The sequence below is a fragment of the Mycetomoellerius zeteki genome, unplaced genomic scaffold, assembly GCF_001594055.1.
Source record: "Mycetomoellerius zeteki isolate Tzet28-1 unplaced genomic scaffold, Tzet1.0 scaffold105, whole genome shotgun sequence".
Lineage (NCBI taxonomy): Eukaryota > Metazoa > Arthropoda > Insecta > Hymenoptera > Formicidae > Mycetomoellerius > Mycetomoellerius zeteki.
The window spans coordinates 2124529-2144188 of record NW_017255965.1 but is presented as its reverse complement, the minus strand read 5'-3'; the positions used below and the strand labels follow the sequence as shown (position 1 = coordinate 2144188).

General features: G+C 32.3%; 2 protein-coding genes and 1 pseudogene across 2 annotated transcripts in view; all 3 read right to left on the bottom strand.

Moving 5' to 3' along the window:
• Nucleotides 1-498: 498 nt before the first annotated feature.
• Nucleotides 499-1406, bottom strand: LOC108722183 (uncharacterized; annotated as a pseudogene).
• A 926-nt stretch (nucleotides 1407-2332) lies between these two features.
• Nucleotides 2333-4594, bottom strand: LOC108722071 (odorant receptor 13a-like). The gene is made up of 6 exons (XM_018446985.1): nucleotides 4421-4594; nucleotides 3616-3952; nucleotides 3123-3353; nucleotides 2933-3046; nucleotides 2713-2868; nucleotides 2333-2544 (listed from the first exon to the last, which is right to left on the bottom strand). Exons 1-6 carry the CDS (start codon nucleotides 4564-4566, stop codon nucleotides 2494-2496), a joined length of 1035 nt encoding a protein of 344 aa, XP_018302487.1. The 5' UTR covers nucleotides 4567-4594; the 3' UTR covers nucleotides 2333-2493.
• Nucleotides 4595-6096: 1502 nt separating this feature from the next.
• Nucleotides 6097-19660, bottom strand: part of LOC108721306 (uncharacterized) — a 37211-nt gene continuing 23647 nt past the window's right edge. Inside the window, exons 16-29 of the mRNA XM_018445794.1 lie at nucleotides 16374-16664; nucleotides 15742-16093; nucleotides 13738-13893; nucleotides 12290-12552; nucleotides 11721-12057; nucleotides 11117-11362; nucleotides 10943-11056; nucleotides 10702-10857; nucleotides 7940-8070; nucleotides 7385-7721; nucleotides 6706-6933; nucleotides 6531-6644; nucleotides 6314-6469; nucleotides 6097-6147 (exon numbers count right to left, since the gene is read on the bottom strand). Coding sequence (XP_018301296.1) covers nucleotides 6097-6147; nucleotides 6314-6469; nucleotides 6531-6644; nucleotides 6706-6933; nucleotides 7385-7721; nucleotides 7940-8070; nucleotides 10702-10857; nucleotides 10943-11056; nucleotides 11117-11362; nucleotides 11721-12057; nucleotides 12290-12552; nucleotides 13738-13893; nucleotides 15742-16093; nucleotides 16374-16664 — 2932 coding nt within the window. The remainder of the gene's footprint in view (nucleotides 6148-6313; nucleotides 6470-6530; nucleotides 6645-6705; nucleotides 6934-7384; nucleotides 7722-7939; nucleotides 8071-10701; nucleotides 10858-10942; nucleotides 11057-11116; nucleotides 11363-11720; nucleotides 12058-12289; nucleotides 12553-13737; nucleotides 13894-15741; nucleotides 16094-16373; nucleotides 16665-19660) is intronic.

Genomic DNA, 19660 nt, shown 5'->3' with positions numbered 1-19660 from the left:
ATATCGATTTAATCTTTACAATGGTTGCAAATATGTATATACAGTGAATGTAAAATACTCTACAATAAATCTTTTTTTATAAAAATACAAAAATTTATAATAAAATTGGATGATCGCGTTGTTATCAGCTACATAAGTTGATTAAAAATTAATATCAGATGTACCTGATTTTTTAAAACGCTGCTAACATCCATAAAACAAGATGTAGGTTATTATATTTTTGTCTATATTACTCATTTCTCATATATTTTATATTATTGTTACTAAATATTACCTATATTAACTAATAATATAAAATATTGATAAGGTACAATTTAGGCGACCAGTACGCATTCAGCAACTCTCCTCTATAGTAAAGTCTGTAGGAGAATTCGAGTTTCGCATTATAAGAAAGATAAATGCAAAAAAGTTATCGCAAGTTAAATCTTACACTGGTAAATCGCTCCAAGGAAAGGTCGACGATTTTTCCACTCGTGATCGTCAATCTTTTTTGTGATCTCAGAATAAGGAACAGTATAGTTCGAATTCTTTGGCTGGAAAATCGTACCAGAGAGATTATGTAGTAAAAGCAGATGATAAATTTGAACAGTTTGAACTGTCATGTAAATAAAATTTGTGCTAATATTGAACGGCAGCTCCATCTTTAGAATAAACTCTCGCGCGTACGGCTGTAAACTTTCAGGACCGTTTGCATTAGCGGCGAATACACCGGCACTGTATAAAAATACAGCGACCACTTGCGTGCCGACGATCCATCTCGAGGTGCGATGTGCAACATTCGCCGTATCTGTCATTATGCGTGAGCTATAGCGGTTTGAAGTGTAGTCTTGCCAGTCCGTAGACATTTGCAATATATCGAAAAATATTCTACGGAAGATCAGGTGCACCATTCGCGTTAATATCTTTTTATTTTATTCGATTTTGATCAATTTCAAATTTGGTGCTAATATTTTATTAAAGTATCAGAAAGAATAGGCAACTCATAATATATTATACGCACTAGTGCGTATATATACTCAAATCTTAATCAAATCGATTGAATAATATTAGAAATTAATTGTTATTCGATATTTTTTTACCGATAGTTTTGGCAAATGCCAATAAGGTGTACATGTAATACGATTTGCGTATTTTTTCATAAATACGTCCTAACTTTGATGGGTCCAAAGAATAACGAGCTTAAAGTAAAATAGGGTAGATACCATTGCGCTGCTCACTCCGTCCATGTACTGAGAGAAATCGTCCATATCAATGTTCATTATAACGTATCGGTATTGAAAGACTTGGGCCATGCTTAGCATTATGATCCAGTACGATCTAAACATCACAGTAGACGGTACATATGGCCATATACCATAAATGTGAAGGCCAAACTTGACCAATCGACTGAGCGTGGCCATTCTCATATTTCTCATGGACAATGAGGAACAGATCATTCGTATTACAGAATATCGCGTTGTAGAATAACTTTATTTATGCTAAAACTTGATCACGGGTAGACAGCCGAACACGACCCGTGTCATCGACCATTAGCCAATCAAAACTTGTTAAATATTTCTGTTACATTGTGCAAAAAAAAAAGAAATAACTGGCAACTGTAATTTTGAAAATAATGGAGCGACTGCAACTATAATTTTAGAAATATGGATAATAGAGGCAGTCCCTTTCTTTCCGAACTTTTGATTATAGTGTAACTATATATTATCTTTTTAAAAATGCAATAGGCAAAGAAAAGATGGAGCGCAGTTTCGACGAACTGCTTGCAGCAAGGATGAAGTGTTTTGCTGCTGGGGGAAAAACGTAACGTGGGGAATCGAGAGGGAGGAAAGCTAAGACGTATCGTAGCGATAGGAAGACCAGTGTAAAGATTACATTTGGCGCTATAGGTAGCTTGCAAGAGGGCTCGCCGCTCGAGTAGTTGGACAACGGCGGTGCAAGCAGGAGCATAGCGGTTTATACAGAACGACGATACAAAGAAAGATTCACTGTTCACCGGGAGATTTTTTCTTACAACCAAGGTGAGTACTTCATAATAATATATTATTATCGTATATATTATTCCTACACTACACCTTTGAAACTATAAATAAGTTTAATTTTTTATAGTTTCGTTTAGTATATTAAGTATTTTTCAAATCAAATTTCAATTCTTAATATGAAAATGCTAGTAATTGATTAAATTAATCGTTTTTAATTAAACGCGTTTATTTTGGTCATCACTTTATTATCAGATTTGGTAAAGTACATCGATCTAAAATACCAACAATGTATTTATAGCTCTGCCTTTATGTACTGCAGGCTAAATAAAGCCATCGCGAATGGATGCCTCGGGAAATCGATGCTTCAGTAACTTCGCTTGTCTACACGCGCACACTTGATGTTAAACTCCGCCTCTTTGAATAGGAAAATTGTTAACCGTGTAAACTGATGGTAGTAAAAGTACCATATCCTTTTGCTCACGAAGATATAAGCGACATGCAGTGTATTGAAGCTTCAATACATCGCGTATAATACCGACACGTACGACGCCGAAGCTTTCACTATCTGTAAAATGATAGGAGCAATTACTGCCATTGCAAACGTCGTAAAAACGACGAAGCGACTAAAGAATATTGTTAGGATATCAAAACACATCACAGTTTACACACATTAACAGTTTACTTATAAATATAGCTTTTCTTAATCACTTCTATTATATTACTAATTTCTTACGCTAGCGAACTGCTTGAGAGAAAGATCCATCACTTTTCCGATCGTGAGCGTCAAGTGTTTCTGCGATCTTATAATCAAAATCAGAATATCTCGATTTTGATTTGGATTCAGTTCATACCAAAACAATTCATATGCAGCATCACCGATCTTTTGGCTCTGAAATATATAATAAGATCTTAGTAGTGTATTGTATCCACTTCGCTTTACATGAAATACTGACTTTTGTACTGAGATGCTCTCCGACAAAACAAAATATGAATGCTTCCATGTTTATAACAATGTAAAAAAACACGGACTTTATTAGCATGGGCATTCCACCCGGGACACCCATAGACTAAAAATTTTAAATATCATATATTTCAGTTATAAGTTATAAGTTATTATGTTACGTACGTATTTTATGTACTTACAATCACAATAAGAAATCCTAGAGAACATATAACCATAGTATTTGATACGAATTGTATTAGCGCGATATTTGAGAAAAAGTCTTCGATATTCTTGGAAAAAGAAATAATCTTTTGATGCCGAATAATCAACATTTTCATAATCCTGTCGTTTACGCCTCGCTTAATGTCCTTTTGCGTGATTTCACACAATTTTTGCCGCAAAATGTCAATTTGTCCGCACACATGAAGAACCTAAACGTCACAATATGCACCCAGTTCAATTTAATGTTTCGCCCAGTCAAAGCGTGTTTTCATTGCTTCAGTAACACAATTTTTTTAATATAAAACGAAAAAACTATTATTAAGATATTTATATATTTGTTATATTTACTATATTTTAAATAGATTAAATTTTGAAAATTCCTCTTCTCTACATGTTATATTATTCTTTTCATTTATTCTTTTTCACAACTTTCAGAAACACCGACAAATTATAGAAAAAATTTAAACTTACTAATGTTATTAGCAAAGAATTCATCACGCCCACCATACTGGCTGCGCTTGTTTGATGAACAAATTGTGTAACAAAGATAGCTACATGCACCGATGTGCTTTTGATCTCAAAAGGTAATTCCATTTTAAGGAGAAGTTCTCGAGTGTCAGTCTGATTATTACTTTTAAACCTCAACAAAGTACCGGTTGCATAAAGGAACACCGAAAGCGCGTACAAAGCAATTATGAAGTTGGAGAACCGACGAGAGATGTACGCCATCCTAGTCATTGTGTATTCGTCGTAAACATCGCGCTCCTTCCAGTCAGCAACTGTGTGTGCTATGATTTCGTTCAGCAGACTATAATGAAAAAACTATAAAGAAATATAATATTGACCAAGTCGCACCAAAACGCGAAGATTTCTTTATTTCGTGAGATGTCAGATGATTATAAATTAATAGCAAAAGTGATATAAATTCAAGGTTATTTCTTTCGACTTACAACCTGGAATCTAAAGAGTATAATCCAAGATATATTTATTTTGCGAATTATATTTATAACTCACAAGGGAAATTTCACAACTGTCCGGAACCGATTTAATTCTCCATGAAATATGTTGTTAAACACGAAAATCTAAGAGACACGTATTTTTTTATACGTGTCCTAACTCACGTTTAAGGGGTGTTTCATAAACATGAGTTAGGATACGTATAAAAAAATACGTGTCTCTTAAATTTTCGTGTTTAACAACATATTTCTTAAAGAATCAAATCGGTTCCGGACAGTTTTGAAACTTCTCTTATCAGTATCGCGACGAAGAAGCTTACCGAGCATTGAATGCAAAAATAATCAATTTGATTAGCAGAAGACTGTAAGCCATAGTTGCACTTAATACGTCCATAAGGAGTAAGAGATCCTCCTCTCCGAAACGTAAGATCACGTACCAATATTGAAAAATCTGAAACACCGCCATTGAAGATATGCACAACACTCTGCGCAAGATTGCATATGACGTATCCGGCCATACGCCGATTAGGCGAAGTCCGAACTTGATAGGATAGCACACTATATTCTCCGATTCTATACCGTTATTCATTGACCCCGAGCAAATTAGTCTCACAGCTCGATAGCACCAACGTGATATAACACTAATATTTTAAGTTAATAGTTTTCTTCTCCGTCTACCTCATAGTAAGATTATAATCAGAGAAAATACATACATTTGTTTAACGGATTATTTAAAATAAATGATAAGCGCACACAGCTTAAGTAGCATCAAAATTCTAACACGACGTTATATTTTATAATGTCATCGGTTAGAACATGAACTCTAAAATTTCTAACTGCAGCATGCAGATCAATTTTTATTTCAGCTTAGTTACAGTTAACAGTCATGATGTGGTCGATCAAAAGGCCTCAGTAAAACTGTAAAATTCATTACTCAAGTAAACCTCTCCCCTCCAGTTATAAATCAATAAAAAATATACTTATCTTGCGTTTCCATCGTATTTTTCCGTATCTTCTTATCTTAGAAATTGTGAGTAAATAATCCGACATTTCGATGATTATCGCAGTTGTAAGAAAAAAAGAACAGGCAAAAAGATAGCCATAAAGAACTTCTATACACCCTCGTGTACACATCGATCGATCGCTGTCCGTTATTTGCATTAAAAATGCAAGACAAACGTTTTTCAACGTATCAATCGACATTAACAAATTTCAGTCTCATGTAGCTCAACGTTATAATTCAGTACAATCGAAATGTGAACACTACATCTATCATGAAGGATGATTTTAAGTGAGTTTTCTTTTTGCTGAAAGAAGTTGAAAAATCCTACTTAAAATAAAATAATTTTATACTTATTTTATAATAAATTATATATAGATGATATAATAAAATTGCGATTAATATAGGTATTAATATTATTTTTTTGATAGTAAACCAGTCATTATTTTGTTTTGCGATTAATTAATTGATTGTGTAATATATTATATGTATATATAAAATAAAAGAAATAAAATATAAAAGTTTTTTCTTATAAATTATATCTTGGATATACACATTTATGCATATGTATAAAATTTAAATATATATATGTATAAAATATTCAATTATTTTAAACATACGCGCATACATACACACACAACATCGCACACAGATTCTTCCAAGTTTAATTTTTAACTTTATAATGTAAAGTAGTGCTAAATATTAAATTAAATTAAATATTCGACTAAATGCTTTTATTTTGTTGTTATTAGTTTTGAAAAAGTACATCGACCAAGAAGATCCACTTCACATTGTTCATCACAAACCAATACAATACTTTAATATGCAAGCCAATACTCATGCATCTACTCGTCTACTCTTATATACATCTGATGTGAAACCCCATCGAGTCTCTGAATAGGAAAATTGCTAATCACATAACCAGCTGACGGTAGTAAAAGTACTATATCCTTCTGCACGCGAAGATATAAGCGGAGCATAAAGTATGTTTAGGCTTCAATATATCGCGTGTAACACCGACATATACGATGCCGAGGCTTTCATGATCTACAACATGATAAAAGCAATTACGGCCATCGTACGCGAATACTTATGCCGTGATGAAGTGACTAGAGATCGTCACTCGAACATGTCAAAACATCAATCAATGTAAAATTCTATGCCACGAATATGCCTCTACTCAACTACTTTTATTACTTTACTGAATCCTTACGTTAGTAAATTGCTTTAGTGAAAGTTCAGCGACCTTGCCGATCGTGAGCGTCAAATACTTCTGTGATCTTACAATTATAAAGAGAATATCTCGATGCTGAATTGGATTCAATTCGTACCAAAGCGCTTCATACGCAGCGTCGCCAATCATTTTGCTCTAAAATAAGTTTCGTTGTAAAACATGTCATATACCCTACACACATGTCATATTTACTGACTTTTGTACTGAGATATTCTCCAAGAAAGCAAACTATAAATGCCTCCATATTGACTAGAATGTAAAAGAACACGGATTTTACTAGCATAGGCGATCCGCCCGGAACACCAATAGACTAAAAATTTTAAATAACTTATGTTTTTTTGAACAAATTATGTTATTTCGCATATACTTACGGTCACGATGACAAATCCTAGGGAACAGAGGACTAAAGTAATTGACACGAATTGTATTAGCGCTATGTTTGAGAAGAGAGTCTCAATATTTTTGGAGAAGGAAATAATTTTTTGATGTCGAATAATCAGTATTTTTGCGATATCATTCATATGTTGCTTGGTGTTCTTCCGTGTGATTTCACTCAGTTTCTGCCGCAATATATCAATCTGTCCACAAGCATGAAGAACCTAAATGTTACAATTAAATTCAATTTAACATCAGGTATGTACAATGAAAACACTTTTATTTTTTGTTCTATATTCAATGCTGAGTAAATTTAATTTTTAATTCTTGTTATTTAGAAACATTTAAGTTTCTATGTATAAAAAAGTTAAATAATAAAATTTTAATATATTAATTAATAATTATTGCGTTTTTATTTTTTCTTCCTTAATATATCTATTACATATTTTTAATAACTTAGGAAATGGAACAAATACTGTATTTATTAACCATTTTACATAATTATTTATTTTTTAAACAAAATTCAAATGTATTCTTCATTTAATAATGTATTTTATAAAATAATAAATCTGTTTAATAACATACTTTCAGGATTACTTAAGTCCTTAAATTATCTTCTTAGCGTTATTTTTCTTTATAATTCTAAAAAAATCATGAAAAGGTATTCAAACTTACCAATGTTAACAGCAAGCAATTTAGCACAGCCAACATACTGGCAGCGCTTACCTGATGAACGAACTGTGTAATGAGAACGGTAAGATATACTGATGTGGTTTCGATCTCGAAAGGTAACTCCATCTTGAGAATGAGCTCTCGAGCATCAGTTTGATTGCTATTTTTGTGCGCCAACAAAGTACCGATCGCATAGAAGAATACCGATACTGCATGCGAACAGATTATCAAATTGGAAAACCAGCGAGAGATATAAGCCATTCTATTCATCGTGTACTCGTCAGAAACATCGCGCTTTTTCCAATCCTCGACGACGTGTGCTATGATATCATCCAGCAGACTATAATGAATTATTCAAAAAAATATTGAGATCGCAGCTATATGCGAAATATTACTCCAGAAATATATTCAATCCAAATTTGCAAAATTTAAACAGATTAAAAATCAAACATTTTTTCTTCTTGCGAAAAAGTAGCTTGAGATCTAGAATCTAAATGCTTATTGTGTGTGGCCGTACTTGATTTTATACTCAACGTATATCGTAATGAAGAACCTTACCGAACGTTGAATATGATAATAATCAGTTTGACAAGCAGAAGACTATAAGTCAGAGTTGCGCTTATCACGTCCATGAGAAGGAAAATATTGCTTTTGCCGAAATGCATGATCAAGTACCAATATTGAAAGGTCTGAAATATTGCCATCGAAGATATGCAACATACTCTGCGGAAAATTGCACACGATGTATCCGGCCATACACCGATCATGCGAAGACCGAACTCCACGGAGCGACATATGGTATTCGCTAATTTTATTTCGTTATTCATTGATATCAAATAAATTTGTTTTACTGCACGATCATCAACGTGGTTTATCACTAACACTAATTAAATTATCTTTTTCTCTGACTACATTATAAGTGAGTACATAATCCAGAAGAAAGTATCAGTTTGCTAACGTAACAGCATATATAGTTCAAATAATCAGTACGACGCAGCTTAAAATTTTTGCACTAAAACCGCAATACTGACGAAACGTTCGATTTCAAAGTTAATAGACAAAGGAAATTCTCAAGTACGACATAGTCAATAGTCTTAACTTTGTCTTTAGATGTGATCACTCGAGAGGTTTTAATAAAACTGTCTAAAAGTCTAACGCTAGAATACTAGAATCTAATTCAGTATTCGAGTAATCCCCACCATGGTTGTAGCCAACCAATGAAAGCTGTTCACATTCTACTTCTTTTTATCTCAGAAGTCACGAGGAAAAATTATAAGTCGATGTTTCAATAATTGCGGTAGTTACAAAAAATTCATGTAAAGACAGCTATCAAGTTTTCTATATCCTCTTTTCTTCCTTCAGTTACCGTACGTTATTTATATTAAAAATGTAAAGCAAATGTTCACCATCATGTACCGATACTAAGGTATCGGTACTTGAATCAACGTTACCCCCCAGCAAAATTTTAATAATACGATAGAGATGATATACCCGATCAAAAAAATAATATGAACATATTGACTGAATCGAACTAAAACATGGTCAGCTGTAAGAAACGTTTCAAAGATTATAATCATTTCAAAATACTTTATCACAGATCGAAAACTGAATGTAATTATGTCTTATCAATCATTGATTAACATTTTTTAATTATAAACAGAAGTAGGTATTGCGTTACAACGCTTGTAAGCATAATTTCTCCTTTTAATATTAATATTTAATAAATAACAAGAATGAACTGATGCTTACAGCGTGTAAGCATAAAAATGAAACATATATCTTATAAGTTATGGTTGAGCTTATCACATTCATGAACAGAAAAATAATGCTGCCCCGAAGTGTATGATCAAATACAAATATTAAAAGATTTGAAATATTAAAATATCGAAATATATATATGTATATATAATATATATATATATTTCGATATTTTCGATATTAAATATATATTCGTAATGTACTGAGCAAAATTGCAATTATAATGGATGGACGAACATAAACAGTAGGATCATCCCCTTCGAACTGACGATCACACTGCAGCAAATGCACGTATTCCTTAAAAATGCACTGAGGTGAGCAAGGTAACACAACTTCCAAGAACCGCTCATTGCGAGGTTGAAACGTACTACTGGGGGAGCACATCGAAGGGATTTGTTGTAGGGAGGAAACGAAGACGTACCTGTTGTTGCGATGGAAAAACCAGTGAGAAAATTACATTTAATATTATAGCTGGTTCCGAGAAGGTGCTGTAAACTAGAGCATATAGTGATTCTGCAAGCTGGAACATGTGATGAAGAAAAAGATAGCTCGACGAGTAATATCTTCTTGTAATGAAAATAAGTTCATAATATTGTAACAATATTTTTGTACAATAGTTTTTACATAACATCAGCTCATCTTTAATCAGAAGCTCAAGACTCTTAAACAAATAAATTTATTTTAATTTATACTGATATTGCAAATATAAACACGTATACAATATTATAAAAATACGGTTAATAAGTATATACCTAATTCTTACAATTAGTCACAAAAAACATTTTATTATAATATCTTATTTGAGAAAATTTAATATAAAATAAAAAGGATAATAGCTTTTATAATATTTTTACATGTGTACATGCATTAACGTACTTTCATATCTATTTTATGAAAATATATATATTAAGCATGCATTTTATATGTTTGAAATTAATTATACATGAATATAGAAATAAATTATTAAAAAATAAGTATCTTTCAAATTTTATTCTAATTAGTATAAAAATTAGTATAAAAATTTGATCTTAATTAATATAAAATACTTAATTTGATAATATTAAATTAAATTTCTGTTTAAAAAAAATGCTTTTTTTTATTTTATCAGATCTGGCAAAGTACATTGATCGAGAGAATCATTGTTGTATTTATAGCTCTTTTCTTATGCACTCCAAATCAAGTACGATTATCACCAATTGATGCTTCAGTAAATAATTTTCTTGTTCCTTTGTTTACGTACACTCGACGCGAAACCCCGTCGAGTCTCTGAATGGGAAAATGACCAATCGTGTAAAAGTACTATAGAGATCTGCATGCAAAAATATAAGCGACGTACAAAGTATATTTAGACCTCAATACATTGCGTGCAACACCGACACGTATGACGCCGAAGCTTTAAGGATCTACAACATGATAGAAGCTATTATAGTTATCATATAGGAATATCATATTAGGACTCAACGATTAAAAAATGATTGTCAAGATATATTCGTGATAACACTTCGCGCAAAAAGATGTAGTTTTTTTTTTTATCATTTTCATTAACTTTGCTAAATTCTTACATTGGCAAATTGTCTCAAAGAAAGTTCCATAACTTTTCCTATCGTGAGCGTCAAGTGCTGTTGGGATCTTATGATCATAATGTGGATGTCTCGATTTTGACTAGGACTCAATTCATACCAAAATGACTCGTACGCCGAGTCGCCGACCATTTCGCTCTAAAATATACAATCATATATCTTTGTCATAGAGAATATCGTAACAGATATCGTATATATCTGATATAATACATTTTATACGGACTTTTGTACTCAGATATTGTCCGACAAAGCAATATACAAATGCTTCTAAGCTCATAACAATATAAAAGAATACGGACTTGACCAACATCATTGATCCGCCTGGGGCACCGATAGACTGAAATTTTATATATTACTTTATATTTCAAAGAAATTAATATCATTTTAGTATACTTACGATAACAATAAGGAATCCTAGACAACAAATAACCAGAGTATTCGATACAAATTGTACCAGTGCAATATTGGAATAGAGATCCTCGATGTTTTTGGAGAAGGTGATAATTTCCTGATGTCGAACGATCAGATCTTTTAAGACGTTTTCATTCACATTCTGCTCGATGTTCTTCCGCTCGACGTTCTTCTGCGTAATTTCACTCAATTTCTGCCGCATTATATCAATCTGCCCACACACGTGAAAAACCTAAATAAATGTCGCGTATTTTCAGTCCAATGTAATGTCTCAATCTCGATTCAACAAACGAATGCAAACAAACACGAAAGAACAGCTTGTTTCAATGAGTGTGAATTAATGACGATTGTGCTTATTTGCGTTCGTTTTCTTGGTCTGAATCAAAATTAACATAAAACGAAGATGAAAAAATATACTTTTCGCGTCTGCTTATATAATTTTATTTCACAAACTATTATTTTTGTATAATTATAGCTGTTGTTACTATATGTACATAAAATGTTTTAACAATCTTTTGTCTCAGAATTATATCATAATTATTTTCAGTTCCAGGAATATAGACAAATCACGAAGAAATACTCAAACTTACCAGTATTATTAGCAAGGAATTCACTACACCCACCATACCAGCCGCACTTGTCTGGTGAATAAATTGAGTAACAAGGACAGCTATGTGTACTGATGTGCTCTCAATCTTAAAAGGTATCTCCATTTTGATGATGAGCTCTCGAACATCGGTTTGATTTTCATTTTTGATCTTCATTATTGTGCCTATCGCGTAGAGGAATACTGACGTCATATGTGAGCAAATTATAACGTTGGAAACCCAACGAGATATATAAGCTATTCTGGACATTGTGTACTCATCCGAAACATCACATTCCTTCCAATCTTTGATCATGCTTGTTATGATTTCGTTCAGCAGACTATAACGGATTGTTTAAAGAGATATTGTGACCAATATGATTGCATAAAAATACAGAGAAGTCTTTATTCTGTCATTATGTCAATGTTACATAAATTAATAGTAAATTTATATAAGTAAAATATATTTTTAGTCCAATTTATGACTTGAAAACTAAAATAAAAGATATCAGAAGTGTTTATGAATTGCATTTAATTCTGTGCTCGATATATATCGCTTTGAAGAAGCCTTACCGAGAATTGAACGCAAAAATAAGCATTTTGATAAGTAAAAGGGTGTAAGCGAAAGTTACACTTAATGCGTCCATGAGGATCATTAAATCCTCCTCCTCAAAATGCACGATCACGTATTGATATTGAAGAATTTGAAATACGATCATTGATGATATGCTGAGAATTTTAAATAAAATTGCGCATGACATGCCCGGCCATACACCTATCATACGAAGACCGTATTGCACAGACCAGCACACGATATTCGTCGAATCTATCTCGTTCTCCATTGAGCTCAAAGACATTTCTTTAAACGGATGATACGGCAAGTTATCACTAATTCTCGGTTTTCTTCTCTATAGATAAGACTATAATGTGTAGAAGACCTCGATTTACTAAACAGATTATTTATCCCGAATAGAAATCAGTACAATTTAAATATTTTGGAACTACAAGAAGATTGAAGAAACGTTGAATTTCAGAGCGATGGATTGGAAAAAGAAATTTCCGACTTCGATATGATCCAAGTTCGAATTCAATTCTTAGACATAACTGAGCGAGAAGTCTTAGTGAAACTGTAAAATTCTACACTCAATTGATTCCACCTTGACCGTGCACGAGACAGTAATTATTCATCGCTTATTTCATGTCATATTTTTTCTTTCATCTTAGAAGTCATGAATAAAAATTATAGAATGATTCTTCGATAATTACAAAAAAAATGGGCAGGAGTACCCACGCCTGCGTCTAACTTACCCCGGTATATGCATCACTCAGTCGCTGTCCGTTATTTGCATTAAAAATGTACGTGCGCTGGACACACGTGAATATCAGATGCGTGCGTAGAATACTTAAAACTTTTAAATACCAAGAAACAAAGAGCAGGAATTGTGGAAGGTAAATCCATAAGGATAAATCGAAAGCGAGGGTGAAATTTTGCAATGATAAGGAAAAGACGTTGAGCAGCGCATAGAAACATTTATCCATAAACAATACAACGCTATTATTGAATCGAATGAGATATATTGATGTATTTTTACATAAGGGCATTCATGTTCATGGAACGCTAATGAGTTCCTAGAATTCGTGAGATATCGCGTTTCTTATAACACAATAGCTACATAAACATACAAAAGGTATTGCCTTTTCAACTATACATGGCTTTTAAGACATAGCATGCAGCACGGATACATAAGACGCTGATGCCTTAATAATCTAGAAGAAAGAAGGTAGAACTTGTCGTATTTTGTATGGCAGCTTGTAAAACGCTATATACTTTTATCGATACAACTGTTATAAAAATTTAATGAAATAAACAAGATAAAAATATATCATCTTTTATACATAAAAATATATTGTCTCCTACTAATTTATAAGTTAAATTCGAAATTAACAATGTGTATTTTCTTTCAAAGTATGTACAACCTATATCAGGTATGGAAAAATGTAGTTCTGAAAGCACATCTTACTGTTGTGAAACGTTCTAGGGAGAGCTCCATAAATTTTCCGATCGTAATAGTTAAGTTTCTTTGTGATCTTAAAATCATCAATAATAAAATACGACTCTGCGTGGGATTCAAGTTGTACCACTTAGTTTCGTATGCTGCATTGCCGATCATTCTGCCCTACAATAATCGAGTGAGTGATTAAGTTTTAAAATTATGATAAAAAAAGTATACCGCTTAGGTACAACATTACTATATAATACATCTTCACTCATATATATTTTTCGAAATATATTTTTTCAATGATGATAATATCAAAAAAAAAATAACCTACATGACGATAAAATTATACGCAGAAAGTTGTATGAAATTTGTAACTGACAAAAAAATTACATACATATAAATATATAAAATTTGATATATAATATTATAAACAATATTATAAGAAAAATTATGTACATATATTGATACACATAATTTTTTCTTTCAATAATTATACCAAAGCTTTGTTGCGTTATTTATTTAAAATTATAAATAGAAAGAATTCGTGAAGATAATATTTATAACTGCATCGTTCTGACCTTGGCACTAAGATATTCTCCAGCATAACAAAATATGAATGCCTCCAAAGTAATGACAACGTAAAAAAAGAGGGATTTAATCATCATTGTCGACCCTTGCGTGTCGCCGATCGACTGTAACATAATCGGAAATAATACCAAACATAAAATGCTCTGGACAGCGAGCAAAATAAGAATGCTAAAAATCCACACTTGAATGCCATCATTTATTTTGGATTTATTTTGAATACTTTTGTACGAGATATTCCGTTTTATTGCGTATCGATAAGCGAAAAATTTAAAATAAAAATGTTTCATGTAATGGCAATTTAATGTTACTGCATATGTATTAACTGCATGTACATTTGACTTCATAAAGTACTCACAATTACAATTAGAAATCCGAGACAGCAGATGACTAAAGTGTTCCACAGGAATTGCATCAAAGCTATATATGAAAAGAGAGTCTCGATGTCGGCTGCGAACGCAATAATTCTTTGATGTCGATGTATTAGAGCTTTGATAGTCGAGGTTTGCAAGTCGAACGTATCGTCTGAAGAGATTTCTACCAACCCTCGGCACATTATATCGATTTGCCCACCTACGTGAAGAATCTAAAAATAACGGTCAACGCCCTGCAGTATGTTCTCGATATTGCCACGATTCAGTATAGAAAACAACTTGTGAATATAAAAATTCATCAACAAGGAAAGTAACAGCAGATAAGCGAAATCTATTATACATTAGAATTAAAATCTTATACTTAATAATTAAATAATTAATTACAATAATTAATATTATATTAATAATATAAAAATATAAAATATAATATTAATTACAAATTTATTTTATTAAGAATATTTTATAAACATTTTAATAAAAGAAATTATATATCGCTTTGGGCGATATCATATTTAATTTATTATATTATAAAAGAATAGAGGAATTAACGGCAAAAATATAGAGACGTTTTAAACTCCATATTATTATTTATCGATCAGACTTACCAGAATGCTTTTCATTTCGCTAAATAAAGTAAATGAAATAAGTTATTAATCACGCGAATAATACAGAATACTCGTTATCTCGAACAATGCGGAGCGCGAGAGATCCAATCAAAATTATTTTATTATTCTACTAACAATAAGCTACTTATATAAATTGCGCATCTCCATTACGTGATATAATTGTACATTTAGTGCAATACTTATCAATTTAATTGTAAATGCTTTAGAATTAGAATCTACTCTACACTTGTTCTCTCTTTTCTTTTAACAAGTATATAATAAAAAAATTTTTCTTTTACGTCTCTTCTTATAAAAAAGAATTAAAGCAACTTATAAAGTAACATTAATTATGTTATTTTATTGCCAATGAGATTTGTACTGATCCAAAACTTCTTTGATCCAAAGATCTTTATAACTTATCTTATTGTTTTTCTTTGTCATCTTAGCTTATATTCACTTACCAATGACACAATTAAGGCATTAAGTACACCAACTATCGTGGCTGCTGATAATTGATGGAAAAACTGCGTAATCATTACGAGCTCGTACGCAGGAGAGGCACTGGACTCGAAGGGTAGCTCCATCTTAAGAAACAATTCTCGCGCCGGCACCGTAAGTTGCTCGTCGGACTCGTCAGGATGAGCAACGAGTACACCGGTACCGTAAATAAACACTGATGTCGAATAAAGACCAATGATCAAGTTGGAAAACCGATGCGACACATCGGTTGTCCTTGACATTGAGTAGATGGCCCACTCGGTCATGCACTCGCTCCGATCTTGGGACATCATCGTCAGGATGTCGTGGAATATCCTGTGAGAAATTTGGGGACTTGCCTTTCGAGCTCGCTTATGATCATAAAAGAATGTAACAATCTTTCACTTTCTTCACATACTTTAAATCATGATGCATGTACAACAATTAAATATTATAACTGTGAAAATCTGTCTTTATTTGATCTTTGATATTTTCGTATATAGAACTAATTCTTCATTTCGTTTTATTTTAAAAAAATACCAAATCAATTTGAACTCGATACTCAAATGCATGGAAAGATTGCGTTCGTTTCGCGACTTAGATAAGCGAAGCTCACCGTCGATTGATCCAAAATATCGTAAGTTTCAGTAGTAGGAGGCTATAAGACATCGTAGTGCTAAGACCATCCATCAGATGTGAGAGATCGTCCGTGCGGACGTGTATAACGAAATATCGATACTGAAAGGTCTGCGCCATCGTAAGAGTGATCATCCAGAAGGCGCGACGGAGGATCGTGAAGGACGAGTTGGGCCAAACGCCGATCACGCGGAGACCGATCTCGATTGAACGACTAACAGTGCCGTCAAGGATCTTCAAGGAATCGGTCTTCGAGTTCATTTTCGGAGCGCTGCCTTTGAATGGTATTTTCGACCAGGATGCCTCCTTACATCGATACTACCTTGAAACTTCGCTATTTCGTCGAAAATCCAACCATGTACTTCGTGTAGCGATATTGAACACATGGATGAGCACGGGGGATGAAAGCGGATGAACACGGAAGAATCGTTGTGCGCTACCAATCCCCCACCTCGACGTCGACATGAACCAATAGAAAGTACCAACAAGATATTCCCATCGGAAGGAAGAATTGCCAGGTCGGTTGCAAGTTTACAACAGTCAGGTAAGATAAGTGCGGGTATAGATAACGAGGGGAAAAAAATGAATAAGGGTTGCGGAGAGAGAGTGCATTGTCTCCGGAATTACCCCGGATCTTAAAAATTCAGGAACCGTGTGCGATCGGGTGCAAGACTCTGGGGAGATCGTGCAGGCTAATGGCCGGTTAGATCAAGACGCTTTAAATCGCTAAAATGTAGAAAACGACCACGAGCGGCATGGTAAGGGAAATTAAATTGCTACGTCCGGATTGGACGTTCATACCGAGGGGAAAAAATAATTATTCGCACCGGGATAAACCTACTGCTACTACGAGCTGGTAGTACACGGACGACAGTGAATGAACAGCGCGAAAGAGATGAAATTGGAATCTTTGTATACAAATTTAAAATATCAAAATTTAAATTATTTATGATATTTTTAATTATAAAAAATATGAATATCTAAAGTTACTTAATAAAACTTGGACTCTCTCATCGATGCGAATTAAGAATGTGAATAATTTAAAATATAAAGAGAAAATAAATAGTGTTGAAAATGTTTTTTATACATTTTAAAAATCGAAAAATTTACATTTTAAAAATCGAAAAGAGATCTCTGGAGAAATTAATTACTATTTCTCTATCAAAAAGATTAATTTTTATTTAGTTATTTGTTTATTTTTATCAGTTGGCTGTGTTATTCTTTATTTATTTATTTCTACATTTTTTGTAAATTATATAATATTTTCTTTTCTGTATATTTAGAACAGACTTCTCTTTAACTATATGTAATTCTATACTTGCTATGGAAAGAAAGAAAGAAAGAGGAATAGAAATAAAAAAAGTAATCGTATCACCGAATTTTATACCTTAAGGCTTATTCTCACTGAAGCCGATCGTATCGGTTGACATTAGTTTCTTCTTCTTTTCTACTTTTCAAAAGTAGAAGAATAAGCCAGTATGCCGACTGACTTCAGGGTAAGACTTAATAGAAGTAAATAGAAAAGACAAATATTGTACAAACTATACAATGCAGCACAACTGTTTCATTATGAATAAAAAAATACAAAGGAGGCTTGAAGTTAAAGGATCACAAGAAGAATAACATAAGAGAACTACAAGAAAAACTACAGAGCAAAATAAAGAAATCGTTTGATCGATTACTGCAAATTCTTTCAGTGCTGCTGCAACAGATGCGTAATGGTAATTTTCCAATTTTTGAAAGCACAGTAAGACGTCCATTAAAAACTGCTAAAGTTTGTTCACATACATCCGTAAAAATAATTGCATTCACAAAGGCTCATCGAAACAAAAAGAAATCGAATCTGCTGTGCAACATTACACATAGGGTGCGTTCCAATTTTCACTGCCAGTGCTGAAACTATATAGTATACGTTACGTACGCTATAGGTTTTCAACATTGGCAGTGAATTTCGGAACGCACTCATAGTATACTTCACAAGAAGTATATTTAAGAAGTTAAACGTTATAATATTATGGGTAGAAACGAAAAAATATTTTCTTTAGCAGAAGATGAATAATATATGATGCGTTCTACATAATACTCGCAACGCTCGCCAGCATCGTTTATCCTTGTTTAACGTTTGAAACAACAAGGATGAAATGATTCCGTGAGTGTTGTGAGTGTTAAATGGAACGCAGCCACAGAGTATAGCGTTCAAATGGAGAACATATTCTAAATCCGAAATATGAGATTTTCTCTGAACACAATGGAAGAATTACATTAAGATTTTGAGGAAGTACATCCACCGGATTGACGAATATTGTAAAAATCATCACATATAAATATTGAAGAATATGTGAAAATGAAAAAGAATATGTAGATAAAAGTGTTGAAAATTAAGTTATACAAAACAAATATATCTCAAGGAACAATATTTGATTATCAAGATTGAACAAGACAATAATTCTGCGCATTCCTCATATTTGATTTGGGAATGATTTCATGCCGATCCTGATTTTGATTTGAATTAATACATTGACCGGTAAAATTTCTTGATTTAAATTCGGTCAAAAATGGCCACATATTCTTAATTGACATATTTTCTTAAATATTAAAATTAAAATTTGCCTGATAATTTAAAGATTTCTCAAATATACAGCTAATATACATATAGATGCTAATGTACATATATAAATGCATGATCAATTTTACTATGCATTTATACACACAATGAGTGAATATATTTGGTTAAAAAATTACGTTTTTTAATATTTACAAGTATTTCATCCAAAAATCATCTTTCTAGAATATTTGTTGCATACGTCTTAACGTTAAATTTACCTATATGTAATCAGAACTCAATGACAATTCATTTCATACTTGATACATGATTCTTCAATTCGTAGTTCCTAGCTCATCAGGATAGTTATTCAGGATGTTTTCATCTTACCTCACACATACCTTATCAGATTTAAATTAGGAGATTTTGTAGGTCTCTTGAGTAAATATGTTTTTATTTATTAGCAAGCATCAATATTATTTTAGAATTGCAGCTAATGGATCGTATATTGATGTAAATACATAGCAAAGACAAATGTATATACATATAATGCCGACGCCTTCAAAATCTGAAAAATACAAATTAAAAAATTAAGTTGAAACTATAAATTATATTTATGAATAACAGACACATATTGTAATAGATTCAAAAAGTAGTAAGCAAAGTAAAATTATTCTGTATAATAATTAAATATCGAAAAGTTTTAAAAAATGACGTATGTAAAC